Source organism: Prenolepis imparis, unplaced genomic scaffold, assembly GCF_030444845.1.
Source record: "Prenolepis imparis isolate NDT839.2.m4 unplaced genomic scaffold, iyPreImpa1.0 SCAF_1, whole genome shotgun sequence".
In the NCBI taxonomy this organism is placed as follows: domain Eukaryota; kingdom Metazoa; phylum Arthropoda; class Insecta; order Hymenoptera; family Formicidae; genus Prenolepis; species Prenolepis imparis.
Window position 1 is genome coordinate 21,822,585 of NW_028141159.1, and position 24,870 is coordinate 21,847,454.

At 37.5% G+C, this 24,870-nt stretch overlaps 1 protein-coding gene across 3 annotated transcripts; it reads right to left on the reverse strand.

Annotated features, from left to right (window-relative positions):
• Window positions 1-910: 910 nt before the first annotated feature.
• Window positions 911-14,616, reverse strand: LOC145936160 (polycomb group protein Pc). 3 transcript variants are annotated; one of them, XM_083038082.1, is made up of 6 exons: window positions 13,123-13,256; window positions 12,371-12,532; window positions 6,155-6,198; window positions 5,940-6,063; window positions 4,824-5,237; window positions 911-4,537 (listed from the first exon to the last, which is right to left on the reverse strand). In XM_083038082.1, the coding sequence occupies exons 2-6, from the start codon at window positions 12,428-12,430 to the stop codon at window positions 3,926-3,928; spliced, it is 1,254 nt and encodes a 417-aa protein (XP_082894208.1). In that variant the 5' UTR covers window positions 12,431-12,532; window positions 13,123-13,256; the 3' UTR covers window positions 911-3,925. The 3 variants fall into 3 exon arrangements, with proteins under 3 accessions (XP_082894208.1, XP_082894200.1, XP_082894189.1); XM_083038074.1 differs by lacking the exon at window positions 13,123-13,256 and adding an exon at window positions 14,400-14,616 and having other exon boundaries at window positions 912-4,537; window positions 4,824-5,243; XM_083038063.1 differs by having other exon boundaries at window positions 912-4,537; window positions 4,824-5,243.
• Between the last annotated feature and the right edge of the window lie 10,254 nt (window positions 14,617-24,870).

Genomic DNA, 24,870 nt, shown 5'->3' on the forward strand with positions numbered 1-24,870 from the left:
CAATATACTTACAATAATAAAAAGATCTCGTTGTCTCTTATATATCAAAACATGAAATCATCTTACTTTTAGCCTTCGTAAAGCTGGGGAAATAGATCGTCACACACTATAATAATACAAAAGAAGGAACGAACAGCTGTGCGAGACATACTCGACAGAAAGGCGAATCGATAGAGCTTATCTTTTTGTCAAGAAATGCGTTAGCATTATTATTAGTGTATACCGAGAGAACATAAACTTATCAATCAAAGATTAAGTTTCTGAGAAAATCATTAAAAATTTTTATCATTGAAATTTTTTTATATATTAACAACGTAGAGTCACATAAATTTAAAAAAAAGGATGTTATTTTTGTCTGGCAAAAGCTGACAAAAAAATCTTGTTTTGAATTATAACAAATGAGAAATTATATAATTTTGTTTGTATATCATTTGCAATCGATAGATAAGACCTATATCGAAAATTTTCTTCGATTCATGAATTAATGAATAGTATAATGAATTCGTAAATCTTTATTGGTTGTGTCATAAGATTTATCATAAGATTCGATCGAAATGGACAGAGTTGTATATGCATTAATTAATGTAAGATAATGAAAAAGGGAATTCTTGATATTTTAACAATCGGCCCCAACTTAAATATGAAAAAATTAATTTCTAATATTTGTAGACATATTACACAAGAAAAACAATTTTTCTGATATTATAATTCAGCATAACTAGTCGAAAAGGAGAAACCTTATAAACATACCCTGTAACAATCTTCTAAAAATCTTAAATTTAGATGTATTAATTTTAATTCTTTAAACACTAAATATGTCAAAAAATCGGCTCCGTTGAAAAGAATCATATAAGGAAAAAAAGACGAATTTTTTCACTTCCTGTTCCGCGAACATTTATTCGATTTTGATTCGCAACAATTTTTTTCGACGAGATTTAATAATAAATACATGTTCATATAAATATAATATAAATGCGATTCGTAAGGAAGAGTCAAGTGAATATAAAAACAACGTGACTTCAAGTAGAGATTTTATTGAAATATAAGGAATCTGTACCAGACAGAACTAAAATTACTGTTGAATTTGGATCTACCGGGGTTCACATATCGTATATGCCTGCGTAATCGCTGCTTTATCGTATAATTGTAGTCGGAATATTTATATAAGTACAAGAAACAATATCGAAGGTACGCGCACAGTCTATCTTGAACTTTCTAAAGCTAAGAAAAGGATTTTTTTTCTCTCTATAGAGACCTATAGTTGCAATCTTACGTTTACAACTAGAGGGGAAGGGAGGGAGAGAGAAGGGGGGTTTCTCTCTTTTTTTTATCTCTATGTACAATTGATAATTCAAAGATTTTTTTATATAAGCCATTCTCATGACTTCGCTTGCGATGGCGAAGACGCGTACAGTGTTCGTTCAATTATTTACAATTTTTACAAGAAACACTCTCTCGATAATATACAGTGGTACATTACAACAATTTCAATGTATACTTTAATTCTTCTGCATTGATAATTGCAACGAATGTATCAATCTAATCTTACGCGAATGGCCCCGTTAAAAAAAAAAGAAAAAAACAGGTCTTTTTTTGTCGTTTACATGAATTTCCAGTCGTCAAATTTTTTAAAAAATTTCTATAAAATCTCATCGGATCTCTAAATATATAATTTTTTATTGACATGAAAAGTTATCTATCCGTGGCTCAATCATACTAAAACGCAAAAGATAACACATTAATGCTGAATGTCGAATTCACTTTCAAACGTGTGCGGGACACCGTTGCACATACGTAATCTAATTATACAACTATATTATATATAAGAATGTAGAAACCTAAAAATCGTGTTAGTTATAATAAATAAGCAACGTATACGTAAATTTAATAAGAGTGTATATATGTGTGTGTGTGTAGTATAAATGTATGGGGCTGCGTGTTTGTGTCTATTAAATATATATTAAATTATTTGTATGCATTTAATATATATCTAATATTTATAGAAGTATATTTAACTTAAAAGGGGTCTTTCGCACTGTGTCCTGCTCCGAATCACTACCACATCGCGCTTTACAGATGCTATACAGATACCTGTTACGCGAGATAGAAAAATTTTGGAAAGAAATGTTTAGAATATTTTTTGACTTTTTCGATTTTACTACATCGGTATGGAAAGGAGATATATAAAAATTATTATAAAAAATGAACAACTCACTTGTATTCTTATATATATTTCCTTTCATTATTACTTAAGCATATTTCTCTTACTTGAATCGAAGTCAATAATAACTGATCAGAATTCTTCAGTCGTTCTCACGTGATTTTTTTATGCAAAATAGTGTCTCGATATAAAGAAAAAAAGAATTCAAACGCGATCAGAAATCATGAGAAAAAATCTATTGACAATGATAAGGAAAATAATGCAAGGAAATAAAAATAAGAGGAGTAAATAGGAGGAAAAAAAACGTTCTATGTCCTAAACAAAATCGTTTTCCAAAAATAAAAAAAATTTAACGCAATTTTACACTGTGTCGAAACATCACATTATCGCACAAATTATTTTGATCATAATTTTTTAAGTGACGCTAGCATATCTTCCGTCTTCATAAATTTGGAAATAAAATCTTTCTCGCCATTTTTACGCGATTATAAAGTAGCCTTAAAATTCTTCCCACGTGATAGAAAAAGAATAGCAAATAGGATAAATAGTTAACGAGAAAGAGTGGCCGACACTCAATTTTAGACAATTTTGTTGTATAAATTGACTGCATTTTTGAATAGGATTGAATTCGTGATCGCGAATCTCGCTTTCGTAGTCTTGAAAAAAAAAGAAATCCATTTTACGGTGTCCGACGATCGAAATGGATAAATAAAATAGTTTCACTAAGAGATAGAAAATGACCTTACATGTCGATGTACGCGCAACATTTTGCACGAATAAAAATATTTAATTACACGTGAAGGATATCGAAGGCACGATCCTTCCAATGACATTTCGCGATCATTCGAAATTCTTAATGAAACTTACGCTCGCATACGTATTTCAAAATTAAATTTATATTTTTCTCTCGCGACACTCTGGTGTTTGCTGACATATATAGAACGAAATACATAACGGGATAAATGGGATATATATACAAGAGTTCAAAACTATCTTTTTTTTTTGTTCGAAATAATGTAACTCGGAACGTCTCTCTCCCTTGGAATCGCTCTTCCACGAAATAGATTTTTGATATTCTAAAAACGAATTAGAAAAATACTTTGTCTATCTTGTATATAAATACATATATGTATCTCGTAGTAAAAACAAAAGTTTCATTATAATAGTTTTATCTATAGCGTTCTCTTAGCAAAGTTCCAAGAGAAGCAAATAATGAAAAAAATAACTAGAAGACGTAGCATCCTTTAATGTTATCTAGATCTTCAGCGTGTATGTGGTTAAAATCTACCAAGCGTTTTGAAATATACAAGTGTATGTATTGTAATAATAGATATGTCGAACATTTTCGACCCATCATACCGTTATCATTACAATATCTTTACAATAAATTTACACAGACTCGCAGATCTGAGTAAAGTATCGTTTGTGACTATTTAATTTTCAATTTGGTAGGAAAAAAAGTTCTCTAATACTGATCTCAATCTAGTTTCACTATTTACTCGAATTTCTTGGGATTTCAATGCGTACGGATTGTATAGATCTTTGCGCGCGTTGCCCGACTATCATCCTTTTTTTTTTGCGATACTGTGATATCGTCTTCATCTGTCAATCATTAGAAAAGTTTAAATTTGCTTGGTACTATGATTACATCCTGGGCTTAACATGTGTGTGTGAAAATAATTTATATTTATTTACAATAATTCAATACAATTCGGAGCAGATGTCCCCGACGCAGGGCTATTGATAGATATCGTTCTCGAAAGTTCAAAGGGTCTCTTTGGGATCTCTCTCCCGAAAGAAGCCCTTTTCAGTCTTGCACTCCCTGATGGTAACCGTTTTCAGATTAACAGTAACGTCCGTGATAAACACTTGATCCGCCACTGGGTTCCTCGCGTGCCAATAATCCGTGCTGGGGCTCGTGAGCGAGGCGTACATTTCCGACTTCGGAATCTCGGTCTGCTTGACGCTCGAAGTGTTATTGTTATTGTTGTTAATATTATTATTATGACTGTGATGCCCGTTCACGACGGTCGGTAACCTATTGTTGTTGGTGTAAGAATCTGTGGGACTCGGTGATTTATGACCGTTCGCAGCTTTGTCAGCGGTGACCGCCCCGTTCGATTTCTCCTGCTGCTTCTGCTCCGACAAGTGCTTCTTCTTCGTCGAGGGCTGTTCCAGGGGTGTGTCTGTCTGGGGAGATAGCGGTGCCGGTGGTGCACGTGGAAGAGAGGGCGGCGGCCCGTGAGGTACGTCAGCTTCGGGACGCTTCTTGTCCTGGACTGCCGGCGCCGGCGTCGTCGGCACCGCCGGAAGATGCTCCTCCGGTGTCGACTTTACGCTGGAGGACGACGGCCTTCTGCCGTTGACTTTGTGACTCTGTAATAAAAAAAGGATCCTGCTTTTATATCTGGAATTTTAACATTGTTGATCATCAGTGGGACATTTTCATATCCTTCTATAAGCTACATCAATTCTACGAACGCAAATTTTAGGTATATCAATTAAAGTTTTGATACACCGGCGCAAAACATAAGTCAATTTGAACTAGATATACTTTTTAAGAAACTTTTCGTCGAGATATACATATGTAAGAAGAAACGAGCCTCTTACTCTTTTCATATAACTTATTAGCAAATTACACTTTCGCGTTTCTGAAACTTACGTGATAAGACGGCGCTGTAGGGTTGTTCTTCAAAGGCAATAACCGAGGAACTTTGCTCGGCGGCGGGCTACCACTACCGGTATTGGGATTGCTCGTGGTAATTGTCACGCCAATCTTGCCGGACTCCTTGCTGAGGACCTCCGCCTTCCTCTTTGTGCCCAGCTCTTTCCTGGGCAACAAGGGTATCTCTACGCTGCTGTTGGAACTGTCGGAATCGACGCTGAACGTCGACGCCAATTCTGGCGGTGTCGGGGACTCGTGGCCGTCCAAGGAACTCGGGAGTGTGTCCTCGTCAGGAGCTACCGGGTTCAAACGAGGCGCCGAAGTGCTGCCTGTCGTCGATTCGTCTTGACTGTCCTCGCCTACTCTTTCATCTCCACCGGGTTCCTCCTCGACTACCAGATTAGCCAGTACCTGCTCCTAATGAAAATTGTTATCGATTATAGAGTGTGTATACAAGAAGAGTACGTTTCTAATCCAACTTTATGACCCTAACTCTCCGTTTCAAACTATTTCGGCAAAATAAGAAAAAATTTTATGATTAGCTTAACAAGGAACTTTATAACATTTGCTGAGATATTAAACTGTTAAAATGTTTCGGTATAAAAATGGTCTTTTGATCTAACTTCATAATCAAGAGACGTAGTGGCATTTTACAAATTTGACAAACATGTAAATAACATCTCTCTTGTATTTGTTACTATTTATAGCCAATAATTTTTTTAAATTAAATATCTAAAAATAAGACACTTTACAAAGCTTTGTGTTTGAGAAATATTTAGTGAGAATTTTTTTTCTTTAGAAAAGTGCAAATATGTATATATATTTATATATTTACACATACACTTGCCAATCAATTTCTTCGAATTTTTAATTTTTTTAAAGAATAAAGTTCAATTAAACGCGACAAAAGTAAAAGAAGATAAAATAAGCTAAAATGAAATTTATATAAAATGATAAAGTGTGCATATGATCAAAAATAGTGACAAAAGTAACTTAATTGTTAATCGAAACTGTTAGTGCTTAGTACAATTTTATTAAAGTCGATTTCATAATTTATTGAGAATTATAAATAAAATGGACGGAAGAATATAAATATATATCGCTCGTTCTCACGTTATATCTGGTATCCCTTCGTCTTGGTCTTCTGGTGGATACATCTCCGCCTTTCTGACTCTCTTCGTACAGCTCGATTAATCTGACGTCCAAAATATTTTCTTCCGGCTCCCATGTGTTATATCTGAAATAACGAGAAAAGTTGCATAAGTTGCGTATTCGCAATCACGAGTTACATGTCAAATAATCTCCGACAGAGATTATTTTATACTCACTTCTTGCTCCATCCTTTCCATTTGACAAAATATTCGATCTTGCCCTGTAAAATAAAAAGAAAAATGCAAGATAAATATTACTAATATACTAATATAATTACACGGAGAGAATTTTTCGTTATATTTTACCGCAAAATTTACTACAAATTTTATCCTATTTGGTAATAAAGCCGAAAATTACCATGCTACATGTTAAAATAATCATGAGCGATTAAGCTGGATTGAAAATATTATGCTGCATTGTAAAATTTATATAAAATATTTTATATTTATCACTTTTTTGACATCTATTCTATTTAAAACACTTAAAGAATTCTAAGTTTTTAACATATTTTTTATTTTACTATATATTTTAGTAAAATATTAATCAAACATATTTTATATTTTATTATGATAAATATTTATATTTTTTATTGTGAAAAAAATATTAAGAGAGAAATTCTCATAAAATTCTTTCTATACCATATTATCCCACAGTCACCATAATTTTCAGGATAAATTTTAAGAGAAAATTTTCTCTGTGTATACATTGATGGTGAATATACGATAAATATTGCATTTCAAATAATATGCAAAAGAACGTATGTGTGTAAGTTTGTTTCATTATTCTCAATTCTCTCCACGCAAATATCTATCTACGTCACATCCGACGATACAAATTAAGTAATAAATATATACATATACATATATCTAAAATAAAAATGCAAATATATCTGTGTAAAAGATTAAAAAATATGAATGACAAATTAATGTGGCTAACAAGAATGAAAGTATTTTTTTAACGAGAAAAAATGCTTTAAACGAAAGATGTGTTCTAGTCTTTTTCGTATTTCTCGATGCAACATTATACAATATATTCAAGCATTACTCTTCCAATTAAGTCATCGACCAAGTGTATAATCGCCTATTAATCACTTTTACTCCTGCAATCAATTTCTATCGTTATCCCGCACGTATCAGCTACGTCAGAGGTGGATCCACATGTTGCGCACGTTTACGAGCGGATCATTTCTCGATAAGACTCGCTCCAATCGAGAAAGGGCAATTCGCTTATCAGTACGCGTATAATTATAGCTATCACGGCGCGATAATTAATTGCGACGCGAGAGGCGCGCCGTAACATCGATTGTAATCCCGTACGATTTTTCAACGATAAAATTCCCGGCCAGATAAAACCAGGTGATCGGTGAAAGCCGGTTGGCGCCATTCGCTGTCAGTCAGTGGTAACAGTTTTACGTTATAAAACCGGGTCGATCGCGCGCGGAGATAAACAGACAGAATGCGTTTGTTTATATTCCAGGGATTGATGGATCTCCCGGGAACGTGGGGTAAAAGGAGAGGACGGTACACATGTATTGTATAAGCAATAAGCACTAATTACAAAAAGAAATGATAAAAGAATCGGATCGGAGTATTAAGTGTAACGTCGAGCTTCGTAATATCTCAATCTTAATTTTTTTCTCAATTTTAGAATCATTTTTTTCGAATTAATCTTTTTTTTATTTAGTTAAATTCATTTTTTTTTATTTTTTTTTATTTTTTTATGTGATTCTTATGCAACGGATGCCAAATTACTCGTGATTTATATATTATTTATATTAAAATTATTTTTTATAAACCTCCGATAATCGAAATAAATATTTTATATACGTTGTATATACAAGGTTTTCAAAAATGGAAGTCAATCGATCATGAGATGATTGGGGATCCAAAAACAAGAAAAAAAATGGCACAAACATAGATAAGAAAATGTATTTATTTTGGGATAATAAAATTTCAAATTTTAACTTTCAAGATTTTTTTTCAAAGTTGAAAAAAGAGATGGTTTTTCAGGGTGTCTAGTAAAATTTGAAAATAAAATTTAAGGTCATTTCAAGGACATTTCAAGAACATTTGCACGATTTTCTAGTATGATCAAGACGTACAAAGAACCAAGAACATTTTTTTATAGATATATTTATGTATAGATTATATTAGGCTAACATATATTCTTCTAGTACATTGTATACGAAGTAACATATGACTTAAATATTTTTAAAAAATAAATAGTTTCAGCTGACTCTTTTAGCTGAATGTTTTTAGATATTCCCAGCCTATATAAAATCTATACATATATTTTTAATAATGATACCGGTATATAATGAAACCAGCGACGCCGGTATATATATAATTTAATAACATATATATATATATATATGGGTGTGTTCAGAAAACACAATAGTTGAGCAACGTTACTAAATTTATCTATATTATATCACCATATAATATATGAGTAACGTTGTACAACTGTTGTATTTTCTGAGCGCAGCCTTATGAAAACAACATAGAGATATAAGAATCTAAGAATCTTTTAATTCTTATATCTCTATGGTCAACAACGATCAGCGCTCGAACAACTTTTGTTTCATTCTTAAAGAGAATTTGAAGAAACTAAATAAATTTACAAATAACGAAAAAAATCAAGGATCTACAAAAAAATTCAAGTACATTTCCAGGATTTTTAAAAGACAAACAAAATTCCAGGACATTTCAAGGACTTCAAGGATTTCAAGGACCGCTAGACACCCTGTTTTTACAGGTTTTGTAACATAATTATGACATAATAAAATCAATAATCAAACAAATCAAGGAATGCTAAGCAGGCTGTACTTCCACGTGGTTACTTTTATTATTGACTTTACTATATTTGTGTATTAATTATGTTACAAAACTTATAAAAATCATCTCTTCTTTCAATTTTAACAAAAAAACTCAAAAATAAAAGAATTTGAAATTTAAAGACAAAAATTATCTCACAATACATTTCCAGACCTAATCTATGTTCATTCTAATTTTTTTCTTGTTTTTGGGTCCTCAAAAATCCGAACAATTAACCTTCACTTTTGAAACACTCTACATAATTAGAATAAATATTTATGTTTTTACTTCAAAAGTATTTTACTTTCTTTCTGTCATGTACAATACTAAAAAAAAACTTGAAAATAAAAATCCAATAAATAAAAAAATATAAATATAAATATAAATATAAAAAAATATAAATATAAATATAATAAAAATAAAAATATAAATATAATAAAAATATAAATATAAATTGATCCAAGACTATCTATTTATATATAGAATTAAAAGTAAATCAGACACATCGAATCTCTCTTTCTCTCTCTTCTTGGGATTTATTTAAATTACACGGTTGTCTCGATATTCGCGTATTTCGAAAACCCATTGGAAACGCGAGAAAGAGGGATCGCGTGAATTTTCGAATCCATCTCGCGAAGCACGGTCGATAGCCGAGTCCGATGTTCATGGTAGCGGTTCACCCATTGGCCTACGGCCAACGACAGAAACGGCACGCCGGCCCATCGCGATGCGCAGGCACCGCGTGACAGTTGGAAAACAATGACACACGCGCGTGCGAGAGAGAGATACAACGTTGCGAATGAAACGACAGAATGAAGCATCCACGAGCCCGATCGACGATGTGATAACGCGGAGCAGGTTGTCATCCTCTCGCGAACCGATATTATTACATGTCGATACTGGTGCGACAATCATGTCGTCGATTCGCGAGAGTGAATGTTCTGCAACGCTTTACACGAGTCATTTAGCAAGTTTATTCGATCTTGATACAATATGAACGATTTTGACGTAATATTGTACGAATAGATAGAGTGGTATTTCTCATAAAAACCGGAAGACTTCGCGAATGTTGAATGAAAGTGAAGAATCGTTTCTCCAAGTAATTTGTCGGAGCTCCGAAATATATTGTTAGCTTTCTCGATATTTGAAGTTTATAAGTTCAGAATGTTTCTTTACTTCGGTGCAATTATGTTGTACAGTTTCGAAACATTTTAGGACATTTTGATGTTACGACTTTTCTGAGTTAAAGTAAAATTACTATCTTTTGTCATTTTACTTGAATTATATTCTTTATATCTCTAAACTCATTAAACAAATTATATTTAATTGTATGCACCCGATTAAAATTATTACGACATAATTCATGAAATTATATTGTTACGAATTCGCGTCTTTTCCCCAAGTGAAATAAAATAACGTAAAACATATATAAAATGTTCTAAAAACCTATAGAAAAATGCTTTCAACATCATATTCACAATCAATAAGAAAAGACAATAAGTTCAAATGTAAAGATAGCCTGTATCTTCGAAGATATTAATTGTAGGACCCATATTTATTAGATTTTTTTCTTATTTTGATTAATACTACCTCTCAAAATATGTAACCCATTTTTTTAACACCCTGTATAGTTTATATACACTTTCCATAGATCGGAAAGAATTTTGAGAATTACGTTTGCGAATTGTTTCGAAATTGTACAGCGAGTTCCGTAAAGAAATACGCCACCAGTTGCTACCAGCTGATTGCCATACGGAGCCTTTCTCCTATCCGTCAGCGAGTTTACCATTGTCTGCCTCCGGGAACTCCCGTTAACCAGAAGAAGTATACATATAGTCGGCCTCAGAATGGTTGAGATTACTTTTTCTTTAGTAGCACACAATCTACAAATTTACTCCTGCATATGAACCAGAGATAACAATAATTGTCATTAACGCGATCAAATTATCTTATAAATTATGCAATGATGTATATATTTTATACCTAAATAAAACTATATTCGCCATAGATATAAAACAAAATTATCATGTTAGCATTTTAATAATTATTATCAGTCTTGTATTTATACAAGAGTAAATTTATAGATTGAAAAAAAAAAAAAGAAAATATATCTCAAGTATATAATAAACATTTTTCTCGCTCTGTATCTACAGATTGTCAAAAAATTGATTTAACAGATATGATTATTTATTGTAAATATAGGATCACACACAGTTTTACGCGATTGTGTTGTATATATGTGTGTGTATAAATAAAGCGCAAAAAGCTAATGCTTTTTTCGGTTTAAAGTTAATAAACACTTATTTCTAATCGTCAATATTTTAAAAGAAATTAAATTAAATTATGCTTCTTGACAGTTAAAAGATTTACGGCAAAATTAAGCGATATAAATTACATCAGAGACAAATTTTTCACTATAAAGATTAGGAAAAAATAAATATATAATAAAAAAATACTTTAGATCAAAAACAGCATTGAAAATACATGACTGACGTTTCTTATTACCATTGTTATTATGTTGGATCTTTTCTTATTTTACTTTTTTCATTTGTTTTCATTTACTTTACACATTTATCTTTTTTAAACATTTTAAATTTATAAGTAAATTCTTGTTCTTACTTTGTTTTAGTGTATTTTTAAATATGTATTTGTAATGAAAAATATTTCTTTATCATTACTTGCATTATAGATCAAATATAAATAAATTTATATTTGATGAATTAAGTGTTGTGCATAGTTAAATATATTATACAGTATATATTTTTTTCTTTTCTTTTTTTTTTGCTCCTTTCTATTTTTTCCTGTATCAAGAGAGAACACACTGCACAGGATTGCGCCATATCAAGGACCGACAGTGATTAGATATGCTGTTCTATGCACACACATATACGCACGCATATTTTGTATGTTCTAGAGATAGAAAGTAATAATATTTATCTATTTTCTAAATTCATGTTCGAGTTTTATAACTTGTGAAAATATCATATTGCTGAAAACAATAGCCGAAAACATAATAACCGAAATTGGAGCAAAAAATCATTGACGCGCTTTAAATAAGAATCGATCTCGAGGAAATTTATACTTTTTGCTCCCTTTCTCTTTTTCCATCGATACACAATTCTCATCATTTTTATTCCTCGTGACTGATGCCGGTTGCATATTGTAATGACGTCAAAATAGGAGGACATATAGGATCGATTCCGCGCTTATACGCGGTTCCGCAACGAATCGATAATCTTGTCGATGGAAAAGATAAAATAACTCGAAAAAAACTTTGTGCTTCTCTAGATCTAACATTTAAAAATAAAAAAAAATACAGAGAAAAAACAGACCCGTATCCACCGTAGCGTACTTAATGAGTCTGATGTCACGAAACGCGGCATGCTTCTTCGTATCGTGGAAGCGGCAGCCAAGGAGCTATCAGAGAGAAAGAGAGAGAAGGAGAAGGAGGAGGAGGAGATAGAGAAAGAAAGACAAGATACACGGAGGGAGGATAGATAAAGAGGCGGGGAAACGCGCGGAAGGATTCCGGCTGGTGGCACCATCTGATGGCGATAGTTGTAAACAGCGATTACTAACCCGCTTTTCCCTCTTCTTCGTGATCCGTTCCGCGGCGTAGACTCTGTCGCCCAGTTCCATGGCCGTCCTGTGAATCCTTAATCCTTCCGACTTGACTCCGGACGTGCGCGAAGATGTCCTCCGATCCGATGTCCGTGGCCGCGTCGTGTCGCGCGTGATTTCCTACGAAACACCATATGTAGCAATGATTCACACCGGCATGACATGGTCGATCACACACACACACACACACATTCCCCGGAAGTCGAGAAAGATAGAGAGAGATCACAGTGATCGTATATGTAATAACATCGCGAAAAACTGATCAATTTGTATTCTAGATCACGAGGTAGAATACCGGCGTGCGCGGCGAGCGGAGACACGTGCGCGATTAACCACGTGGGTACGTATCTAGAGATCGTATCTAGGGACTCCCTAGAGTCGGAAACTGATCGAATCAGTCGATTGTATCCTCCCCCCGGACGCTGTCATCAGCTGTTAAACCGCGACGCGTCCTGTCATCCGCGCGAGATTGGTTTCGAGGAGAGAAATTTCCAAGGGGACGTTATTTCAGCGACAGAAACGAGGATGAAGAAGGGACGAGGAAGGAACTGATGTTTTTCGAAAGGCCAGTAGCTGCGGGAAGTTCGGTGGTGAATAAAGAGAGTCAATTCTCTTCGTCAAAAAAGAAAAAAAGAAAAAAAAGAATATAACGGGTGACGTTTTCGACACGGACTCCGCAATCGGTTTTTTTTGGTTTCTCGGATAACTACCGGCGTGACGACGACACGACGACGAAGCGCACGCTTCCTCCCGTAGCCGTTCGTGCTTGCTGCTGGTGGTGCTGCTGCCGCTCGGGCGAGATCGGCCCGCTGGCCGCGTGACGTCAGCGATTCCCCCTCACGTCGTAAACACCAAACATGGCCGTCGTACCGATATACGCTTGTCGAGTGCGTCCTAAGCTGAGGGCGCAAAATCGCCGTAATACGGACTGTCGCGAGTCGCAGATATGAGGAGGTAACGCGCGACGAGGCTCGCGGGCCTCGCGATTTAGGCACGTAGGCCCCGGGTGGCGAATATTCGTGAACCAGAGCGATCGACTGGCGGCGTCTGACGCACTCCGCGGATCGAGGCCGACTAGAGCCGAGGTCTGCCGAACTCCCCTTCGCAAGTCCTAGTGGACTCGCCCGAGAGCCGCTCGAGGTTAGGGGGTAGGGAGGGGGTAGAGGGGTAGAGAGAAAGAGCGCGACAGGGGAAGGGAGAGGCTCTCAACGGTACGTGCGGCGTGAGCCAGGGAGAGAAAGAAAGGGATAGAAAGAAAGAGAGAAAGAGAGAGCGCGCGATTGAGTTAACCGAACGAACACGAGGGGGAGAGGAAGAGCAAGCGCAATGGAGGTAGAAGAGAGAGACGGTGCGACTAGGAGTGCCGTCCTCGGAACAAGAAAGCCGTGTCTGCCTGGCCTGCTTGTTTGCCTGCCTGCCCTGTTTGCTTGCCTGCTAGCCTGCCTGTCAGCCAGCCAGCCAGCCAGCCAGCCAGCCAGCCAACCAGCCAGCCACCCCAAGTTCCCTTCTAGGTACGTGTACGATGATGCATGCGTTTGTGTGCGCGAAGGCAAGTCGATGCGCGACGTTGCCAGGTTGTCTGGTTTCGTCGATAGCACCGCAAATGTCACTGATGCTGTTGTAGCTCCACCGCGACGAATCCACGCTCGCGTTAATTCGTTCGGCGAGGTTCGAACTACCAGCCAACGGCAAGTAAGACTCGCGATTTTCCAACCTCGTCGACTCCGAGTCGAAATCGATCGACGATGACGCTAGCTCGCTCGCTCTCTCTTTCTTTCCGCGCGCGTTCACTCCTCTCTTCTTCCTCGGGCGGCCTCAACCAGTCGGTATACGCGTATTCGCGCCTACGACATCCGGCAACGTCGCATCCTCCTGCGACGTTCTGTCACACACATACACACTGTGTTCTCGAATCGCACATACACCAATATACACGTACACCATATATATACATGTACTATATGTATAGTAGCAGGCTATATCCTACCTGCGAAGAGCAGAGCTTCACTGATCTCGAGAACAAGGAGGAAAAACAAGTGTCGTCACGCCGGGACGAGTCAGGGAAACACTGGACACACTATATATACACACACATACACATACACACACGCGTAAGCGCGCACAGTTTACGGGGGCCACTTCTTCGGCCTGTCGCTCGTGGAAACGCGTGTTACCTCGACGGATCCCGAAACGAGAGTGTTCTCTCCTGCGCCGACGAGCAGACGGGGTAGAGAGCATAGGAGAAGGACAGAGCAAGGTGTCGCGCGAGCGCGAGCAAGACGCGACGAGGCTGGGGGGGACGAAGGGGAGGGAACCGTCTTCTCCTCGTCCTCGGGTGTAAATAGCGGGATAAAAAACCGGCGGACGAGGACCCCCGATTGGCGGAGCCGTCGAGGCGCCACCGTTGGTCCCGAACCCCATTCGTCGGGAAGCCCAATCACAACCTGGCACAGCCCATGTCGGCTTCCCCTCGACGCGTCGGGGAGGCGGGCATTAACCGGCGAACCCATCGGCCACGCTCGGCTCCTCCAACCCTTCTCCCCCCTGCTCCCTGACCCCCCTCTCCAACGAATCCTCCGGCTTTCTGTGTAAAGTCTCACCGTATTTCTCTCTCCCTCTCTTGGTGAGAGAATCTGCCCCCCTTCTCTTTGTACCGAAAGAGAGACGGAGACAGAATTTCGCCCCCCCCCCTTTACCCCTCTCTCTCCAAAATCCGAATAGCGGAGCGCGCTACCGCGGCTCTCTCTCTCTTCTTCTCGTCGCCGAACGACCGTGTAAAGCCGTATGATGCGAAGGGCAGACACATAGGTGAGGGACGCGAGGGAAAAGAGGGGGCCGTGTTGTATATACAGTCCCCGCTTACGTGTAGAGTGTTCGCGCGCGCGCGAATGCTCATATACGCACACATGACCATGTCGTCGTTCCCCCTCTCCCTCCTCCCTTCCCTGTGCGCTTCCCCACGTCGGTGGCCGACCACCGTATTGAAATATCCTGGCCCTGGAGAGCCAAGTAGCCGTGCGGCGATGCCGCTTCTTCCTATAACCATTACTGCGCGCGTGATTCTCTCGCGCTCTCGCTCTATGTCATCTCTCTCTCTCCCACCCTTCTCCTCTTCCCTTTTCACGTTCTCTTTGTGTTCATACTTTGCTGTCCCCCCTCCTCCCCTCTACATTTGCGTATCATCTCTCCCTCGTTCTCGAGCTTTATAAGAGCGACTCCGTACCCTCTTCCAGGAGGAATCCGCGCGCAATTCTCTCTCGCCCTCTGTGTTTCTCCCCCCCTTCGCCCGAGTCTCTCCCCCTCCGTCCCCCCGAATACCCGCGACGAGAGGCTCGCCTCCCTTCGGAGCGCAATCAATCGCCGTGCACGAAACTGTTCTCTGCGCAACCCCGCGAGCGATGCGTGAGTTCGGAAAACGCGGGCAGAAAGAGGGAGAGAGAGAGAGAGACGCGTTTATTATAGGCACTTTTGAGCCCCGCCGCGTCACGTCACACGGCGGCATCGAATTGCGCAACTCTAATGTAAGATACACTCGGGAGTTGGTATAGTCCACGTAGATGGCGCGTATCATGGGTACGCGCGATCGTCTCCCCTTTCCCCTCCTTCGTCTCCGACGACGAGCCCCGGTGTCCCTCTTTGTTCTTTCTCGACGAAGGTTGACACCCGCCGCCGCCTAGCCATCGTCGTCGTCGTATTTGTCGCGGTATCAATCGTGGCCTCGTTTTTTTCCCTTCGTCTCGCGATATTACATCTGTTACGATTATAGAGGCATAAAAAGAGGATAGAAAGTACGGAGCTAATTACGTAGTCAAATGTTTAAAAGTATGAAGAGTATAGTAGAATATCTTCTTTATATATGTAGAATGCAATTTCTCCTATTTAAAGTATATCGGATTATAATCGCGACATATCGAAATTTGTGACTTTTGTATGAATTATGAATTAAATACGCGATTAAAGCTTTGATTTGCTATCTTTTTCTAGAAACATATTGTATAAAATGTACGAGTATCTTGGAAAATATATTATTTCTGACAAAAATTAGAAATATATATGTAATATATAACGATTGGGGCTGTTGCAAAATAATCAATCTTGAAATATTCTGTATTGTTCTGAAAATTCACACAATATTCACTTTAAATCTAACAAAAGTCCCGATAAACATGGATCCTTGGAAAGGATGTCGTTTAAATGAATATAACTTGTATATCATGATTTAACAAGAAATTGTATAAGTGTTTAAAATTCGCACACATCAAGAATTATCTTATACGTTAATTTCATTGCATACCTATATGTTGAATTGTATATTTTTAATTCTTCGGCATTTTTAATTGAACTGGATATTTTAAATAATCCTACAAAAATCGAAGGGATTTAAATCAGGTGACCATGCAATTAATGCTCTCACACTAGTAGACTAATTTTCTAACTTTTAACAATGCTGTCATTATCGTTAGGTGTCATTGTGTATACATATATATTTTGAGATGTCGATTTTGTACGACAGAAAACCGTAGCGGCTCGTTCAAAGTTAGAGAATCTATAGGATTTATTCTTCTTTCACGAAACCAGACCTGGACTCTTCTTTCATGATGAAAACTCTTAAACGAAACAAAAAGAGTTTCCATTAATCTTTTAGAAATTCACAGTAGTCTTGTCTATTTATTTAGGACTTGTCTGTTTATTTATGAAAAACACAGATCTAATAGTGACATGTTCAAGAATTTTTATTCAAATTTACTGAGGAAAAATTTAACGCGAATAACTCATTTCGATATAATGGCGTACGTATAATTAATTTTCATCTTGTGCATCTTCTTATGATACAAGATACTTTTCTATATATCTCAAAAAATCACACGCTGAAAATTAAATCAACTATAATCTTAAATTTTAGAAACAATAGAAGTTTACGGATCTGTGTTCAAACTTTTTTTTCGGATTCGAGATATGAAATACGCCGGTAATTCGTGATATATATGTATTTTAGAAACATCATTTAACCCGCTTAACTCATCGCAGTGCTAGAATTAAATCGGCTCGTCGTTGTTCGTATTAACTTGACAAGCGTAAAATTTGTACGCCATGTTTTTCAAATATCCAGTTGTATTTGAGAATCGATGCAACTGTATTTGAAATAATCTAATTTAAATAATAAGAGAATCTCTCTCTTTCTCCTCTCTCTTAGAAAGAAATTAAAGAAATAAATAAAGCAGTTTAGATAATAACAACAGTAACTTGATGCGAAAGATTCTATATTTTGTATAAGTTATTCTAAGAAGATTTAAATTACTAAATTATCATCGTTAGCGCAAGAGAGAGTAGGGTTTTTTTTTATAAACGACTTGATTAATGAATCTTTTACACTTCGATTATTTGTGAATATTACAAATTAACAAATGTAATATGTGATATACATGCTTCTTTGATTCCTCGCGCAGAATCTTTTTGGGAAGTAATAAATGCGTCGTGAAAAATACGGAGTTAGAGGCTACTATCGCTTCTTATTATAGGAGAGACACATCATGTGCGGAAAAGTCACAATAATAAGTAATCCTAATTCCATTACATCACACTACATTTATAGCGCGCAATTGTTGTCGGATCGTAACTTGATAAAAAAATTCAATTTTTTACTACGTGTTTTTCTCCTATATTATTTCCTCCGTACAGATCCTTTTTATCTCAAGTGCGAAAAATGCAAAAGGGAGAATAGCGCAGCGCGCTGAAACAAAGAGATGCGCGCAAGTTAAAAAAATGTCAGGCGAAAATACGTCTATTTTTTTACGAATCGATATCATACGGGATATCGTTTAAAAATCACGCAACTGTAAACGCCTGTAAAAGTTTTTGCTCTCATTGGGAGCGATGAGAGAGGTTCTGGCACGCTTTCTGCCGTGAGCGATGTCGATGGCGCGCGCCGCGCGTTGCTGTGCCCGGGCACGAAGAGGTTCCTCACCAAAAGTGGCCATTTAATATCTCGGGAACGGGGCGAGATATCGGGACGGGACTTGCGCCAGACGATTCCTTACCGTTTGTCATGCTCATTTATTTAGGCGCGGATCCGATCGCGTCGGCGGTTTCCGCGTGAGACGCGTCGCGAGGTTTGCGCCTCGAGACGCGGCGCATGCGCGTTACGGAGAATCTACCGATGGTTTTTGCCCCGAATTTTCGCCCGTCGACACAAAGGTGGACACAAGCAATGATTATGGTGTTCGCGATTATGTGATCCGCGGTATTTCGTTAAAATAATAACTGATTTTCGCAGATTTCGGCGCAAATTCGCGCGGAAGGAATGAAATAGCGTCGAAAAGATTAGAAGATAATATATATGTGCAAAAGTTTTTCGTATTTATAATAAAAAAAAACAACGGAGATATAACGCCTATAAAATCGTTATAAATTCTAGTTTGAGACGAAAATATTGAAATAATATATTTCATTCCTCTCGTATAAATTTTATCTTTCATGAAGAGCTTTTTTCTCGCTCTCTTTAAGATCAATTTCTTTCTAAATCCGCTTGTATGAAGGATAAAGGGTGCGATTTGCCGATCGACAAGTAAACCTTCCGAAGTATTTTATCCATCTTGAAACACTGCATTTAGGCTCTTTTATAACTATTAATTAATTTTGTTTTTAATATTTCGCGAGAGTCAGATAAACGATGATTTTTGCGCCGAAACGAGTTCTCTCGTCGAGAAAGTAGTCTTATTCCTATGTCGGCCAATTCGCATCGGCCTAACCGAGGACACACATGCGATTACTTGCTCGTCGGACTGTACCAGTACCAGCTACACGAGCAGCTCAAAGAGAAATAAATGAAACTCGCCGACAGTTATACCTTCAACCGCTTCAACCTATGCTTTTCCAACGAATTATCGATTTATCGTCAGATTCTTCTCGCTCTTATGCGAACTCGTGCTTTCTATACGTCGCGTCGATCGATGTGCGTGTGTCGGATCGTCCTACGCAGTCGCGAAACATTCATCATGCAAAAGCACGTACAGAAAAAACAAGTAATAGTACTTTTCGCTTTTGATTTACGATTATTTTTTCATTTACATGTATGATAGAACTCTCTATTTTTACATATGGGAAAGAATAGTGCTCCATGTTGTCTCTCTTTCTTTCTCTCTCTCTTATAATTAAAAAGCATTTTGAAACGGTGATACTTTTCGCTTGCATCTTACTATCGCGACAAATTGTTAAAAACAAATAATCTATAGCTCAGACAAAAGAAATACAAATGAATTGGTGACCAATTCAAAGTTCAATTAACGTTCGAGATTTAAATACGCGCGGCTCGTATATAGTTTGGATAAAATCAATAAGAAAAAATTCGGGCGAAAACAGTACGTTTATTGCAAACAGAAAGAGAACCATTGTTTGTTTTCTTCGCACAAATGGTTGAATATACCTATTGTCCAATTTATAGCGCGTCAAACACACGAGCGATGAAGAATTCAAACTTCTCGATCAGTTGAAATAATTATTAAGATCTCTATTTAATTATGACCTGAGAAGCCAGAAATAATATGTCAATCTTGTTCCAAAAATTTATATGATTTCTTGCTTCTGCTGTAATAATGAAACGAAAGCCTTGGTTCATTAAATAATATCCGAATGATAGGATTTTGCTTTGATATTTGCCAGATCGTAAACTTGAGCGCTATTTTTTGTAATATTATACGATTATGTTTAATTAGCGATTAACTTTGCGTATATACGAGATTATACGGAAGGAGAGATGGTGAAAAAGTGCGCATTTTCTTCAGAAAAAGATTCATAATGTATATTCGCTTGAATAACGAATGATTGAAGTTGTCAATTGATCGATCCGAGAATAGATAAATAATCTGTGATTTATTAATGTTTCTTAAATCGAAAATTTATTCGGAAACCATGAATAATTTAAAGGATAGAGCAACTGCAATTTCCATAATTATATAGATTCATAAAACTGCGCGATTATTCGTCGACTATGGATACAGCGCATTTGAGAGTATAAATGTACAAACGAAGAAAGAGAAAGAGAGAGATGTAACGCGCGATCTTCTCGACTCTGCACCGAGAACGAGGCCTAAATTGCAAGGACCGTTGATGCAATTATCGTATCGTGACGAGGCGATTGAAGGAGAGAATACCGATATCGCACTGTCACGCTCCGCAGAAAGAGAGAGAGAGGGTCCCAGATATTTCCCTATCCGCGAATCTCTCTGGATACGGCAATGTGGGCATTAGCATGCGACTCCGGTTTGTCGTACCCCTCTTACCCCCCCGGGGGGACCGTATCGGCGCACTCCGAGAGGCCGCGTGCACCGCAGAGGCGAGTACCTTTCTCTCTCTCTGCTCTCTTTCCTCCTTTCCCGTCGCGTCTTTCATCCTCTATCTTTGTTCCGACATCTTATCTCGCTCCTTCGAACGAGCGGGTTTGTTCCTTGAGCGAGTCTGGCGCGCAAGAAATCGCACCAAGGATGTCTCGATGAAATAGGACGATGATCGGCGATAGAGCGTTTCGAAAAGTATACGGAAAATATAATGAGTGAACAATGAATGCACGTGTTCGCTGTTGAAATTCGAAAAATGTAGACGCCGAATGGAAAAAAAATATTTTTTAGCCACCATAGCTAAATTTTAATCCCGCCTATGTTACATCTGAAATTTAGTTTTACCATGCTTAAATTTTAGCTGATACTTTTAAGCTATAGTTTAATGGAGAATTCTTTTCCGTGCGTAATAATTGCGAATGAAGCCTTCATTTAATTCGCTCATGAAACGATACGTAAAAGAAAATTCGTACACAATATGGATGAAATATGCAGCCTATGCATATGCATTTACATATTAAATTTTATTCTCGAAATCCGTGAATCTTAATTAATTGCGAAAATTATCTCAGATACAGACAAAATGTATATATGAACAATTATTAAAAAGTGTGAAAATTACATTAAAATCGTAGCGTAAAAAATATAAAAAACATAAAAATAACAGATCAATCAATTAATCATACAAGCGAGCATTCAATTCTCGATTGAACTATTCTTGAGAATTCTTGATCTATGAGTCATCGATTCGCTTAGTGTTTTACTGCTTATGTTTGTATGTTGCGCCTTTTTTACGCTTTTTTTTTTTCCAAATTATGACACGCTAAATTTGCAAAATATGTCATTAATTTCATGTCGCGCGCGCGTTATATTAAAAAAGTGTATAACATTATTTTATGTTCTATCATAATCAAGTATTTTATGTAACATCGTAAAAAGCTAGTCACGACATATTTTTTTAGAGCTAATAAAAAGGATCTTGCCAAGAATTTTACAAATTACAGTTTTCGACACAGGTATCACATCTTATAAATTTGAGATTATCGAAATATATATAATAAGAGTTTCTTTCTAATAAACTTGTCCTTCCTCTTCCGCGTTCGAAGGAATAAGCATTAAAATAAATGCAAGAATTTAAATAAGAAAAATGCGTGTCTTAAGAGCAATTAAAAAAAGAACAAGAATTTTTTTAACGCGATTGCTGTACAATCGACAATTGATTCAATTAGATCCGACTCGCGCACAAATCTTTATTAAGGAATGTATTTCAACTCGAAATAAATAGTTTAAAAATATTAAAAATAGCTTAAAAAAACCGCGAATCCTGCTCTTGTTATACGACGTAAAGATAAATTCTCTCGATAGACACGGTTGTTATATCCTTCCGGTTACCACATCGATTCATTTGACGGATGCCTGCGACACGTAACGATGAAGCTCGCCGTCGTTTTTTATGCGACGCACAATGTCGGCGCACATGCGACTGTACACATACACGCACACACGCACACGCGTACGCGCGTGTCTGTTTATAATACGGTCGCGACTCGACGTCGTCACGTTATCGGGCCTGTGTTATCGCGCGGACTTGCCTCGCGGCTCATTTAAGTACGTTCTGTTGCAACGAATGCGATGACTCTCTCGTACAGTCCGCTCGGAATCCTAAAGAGGAGAGCCCGGAGGAATTTGGGCGGATGAATCTCTCCGATTCATCAGAAATCGATCGCATCAGATTCACATATGTCGGAAAGAAATTTTGTTTAATTCGAATAATGAATGAGCTATGAATAAACCATGTTTTTTTAAGCAAAAGAATAAATACGCGAGGCTAAAATTAAAGTCTTGAATGTCTGATATGATGTGTCAAGCTTATTACTAAGTCTCAATTGTTTATTATATAGTTTATATAACATATTATGCGTGAATAAACACGGATAAGCTTGATAAAGGAAAGGGAATCGATAAAAAAAGATGGGGGGAAGTTAAGTGGCCTGGAATGGCGCCACGAGGGGAATGACCGAGATATTTTTGAGATACTCGGTCCTCCTTTTCTTAGTTAAAATGGACAGTTTTAACAAACAGCGATGAGTAATAAAATGATTTTTTTTAATTTCACATCTGTCAATCAACGACATGTCTTATCGACATTAATATCGTTAAATTCATTGATAAAATCTTTGTCAATCATACGATTAAGATATTTAGATGCAAGATAAGTATACCTCCTAATTAACAAATCAACGATATGATACGGAAAAAAATTAATGAATTCTTCAAATCCGACTGTGCTTGACATTTTCTGCTAGAAATTCCATCTTATTGTACATCGCTAAGGTGATTCCGAGCTGAAGATGTAAAGTTGTAATGTGTCTGCAATTCGACCTGGTCAATCCGACCATTTGGTTGATTTAGATAAATCACTTCCGGTCTTACTCTCAAAATTCTTATTTGTCATAAGGGACTACAATGCGAGAGAGAGAGAAAAACCACATTTTTCCTTTATTTACAGTTTTCTAATAGCCTTCCTTTCGACTCCCAGGTCGCCTTTTTTCACAAATCTGCAAGAGAGCATAAAATTCTTTTTCTACCCATTCTGTAACCTGAACTTTTTCGTGCCGCTGATTCGTTTCACTTTGTCTCAAATGGAAGTTACTTAAAAAACCGAATATCTCCAATAATCATTCGGCTTGCGTTTGAGAATATAGTGTCGATAATATTCTAAATTATATTTTTCTAAATATCTTACGAAATTGCCCTACTATCTGTGCGTGGAAACGATATATGCTAATACATATTAAACTTCAATGTTGCAATTTTCGTTAGTTTAGCGAATGTGCAGCTTACTCCGCGAATGTTGAAATAAAATATTCGGCGATATTTTTAGCGATAGCGAATCGCGAATAGTATCTCTAGTCATTATCGAACGTTTTCCCGACTTAAAACGTCGATGATTCCCGAGAAACGTGGAAAATCGTCGGGTGCAGGAGTCCGAAAAGCGGATTCCGAGTATTCGCTCTAACTCTGCTTCCGCTGGAGCGATCGGGATGGGATTTAAACGGTGGAGCCGCGAAACGATACGGAACCGTATGGAAAAGGACCGAGATCGCTATCGCGTCCGGAAGCCGAGATATAAATTGGCCGTTTCTCGTCTGCGCGCGGAGGGTCGAAATCGCGCACCCAGTCGCGCATGTTGCCTGCCTCTCTCGGGCGAGTGGAACTTTCCACGCGGCACGCGAGATCCGACGACCTCGGCCTCCGGTGGTATCGATATCTCGAGGTGAGATCATCGGTTTTCGGATTCTTCTTCCTCTTTCGAGTCTCTATACACGTCGAAATTTAACCATTTTGCCTCCTTATCAGAGATCTCACCGCATTTTCAAAGCACGCGCAACAACTAACAGCCCCGAATTTTGTCTCGAGTCTTCAACAGCGATCAGAGACGCAAGGTAGAGTGATATTTTGATAAACGTTACTTCATGAAAATATCATGTGAGCCAAAATCAATTTATTCGCCGCAAAATGGTCGAAAAAGTACGCCATATGTACGTTTATTCAAATATGAAATTATATTTAGCATTATATATTAGTATTTGTTATATATTATACGAGATCACTTTGTGATAGGAATAATACTTTTTACTAGTTGCTGCGATTATCTCCATTACAATGGTTTTCCCGCGTCAGTGATAATAACGTATATATTAACAATATAGTATTCTTATGTAAAAATACGAGCTAGGTAGCTTGCATGTCGTAATAATCTCGTAGTAATCGCCGGATGAAGTCGGATAGAGCGAAAGAGAGAGAGAGATAGAGGGGCAGTGAATGAGTTACGAGCCAACCTGGAAAACATGGGCGAGAAAAATTCCTGTACATACATTCCTTTTCGTGTATTCGTGTCACATGAATATGAAAATATGAGTGCTGATGCAACGAATTTGTCCGCTCCGCTATAAGACGGTGGTTCTCGCGTGCCTTTCATCTGCTTGCGACACTGTAATTGTTACATCTACCCTCCCCTCTCTTGAGACATCGTTCTTCAGGAACGCTTTATGCAGCTAAAAATGGAGAGTGTATTAAGAAATTCGGTAGAAATCCAGCCAAATATATCGAATAATCAAAGAT

Coding starts and splice junctions, on each gene's coding strand:
- LOC145936160 (XM_083038074.1), bottom strand. CDS start 12,430: ATGGAACTGGGCGACAGAGTCTACGCCGCGGAACGGATCACGAAGAAG. Junction 6,199..12,370: donor CGAAGAAGAGGGAAAAGCGG/GTTAGTAATCGC, acceptor TTTATTTTACAG/GGCAAGATCGAATATTTTGT. Junction 5,244..5,939: donor GAAGGGATACCAGATATAAC/GTGAGAACGAGC, acceptor AATTTTCATTAG/GAGCAGGTACTGGCTAATCT.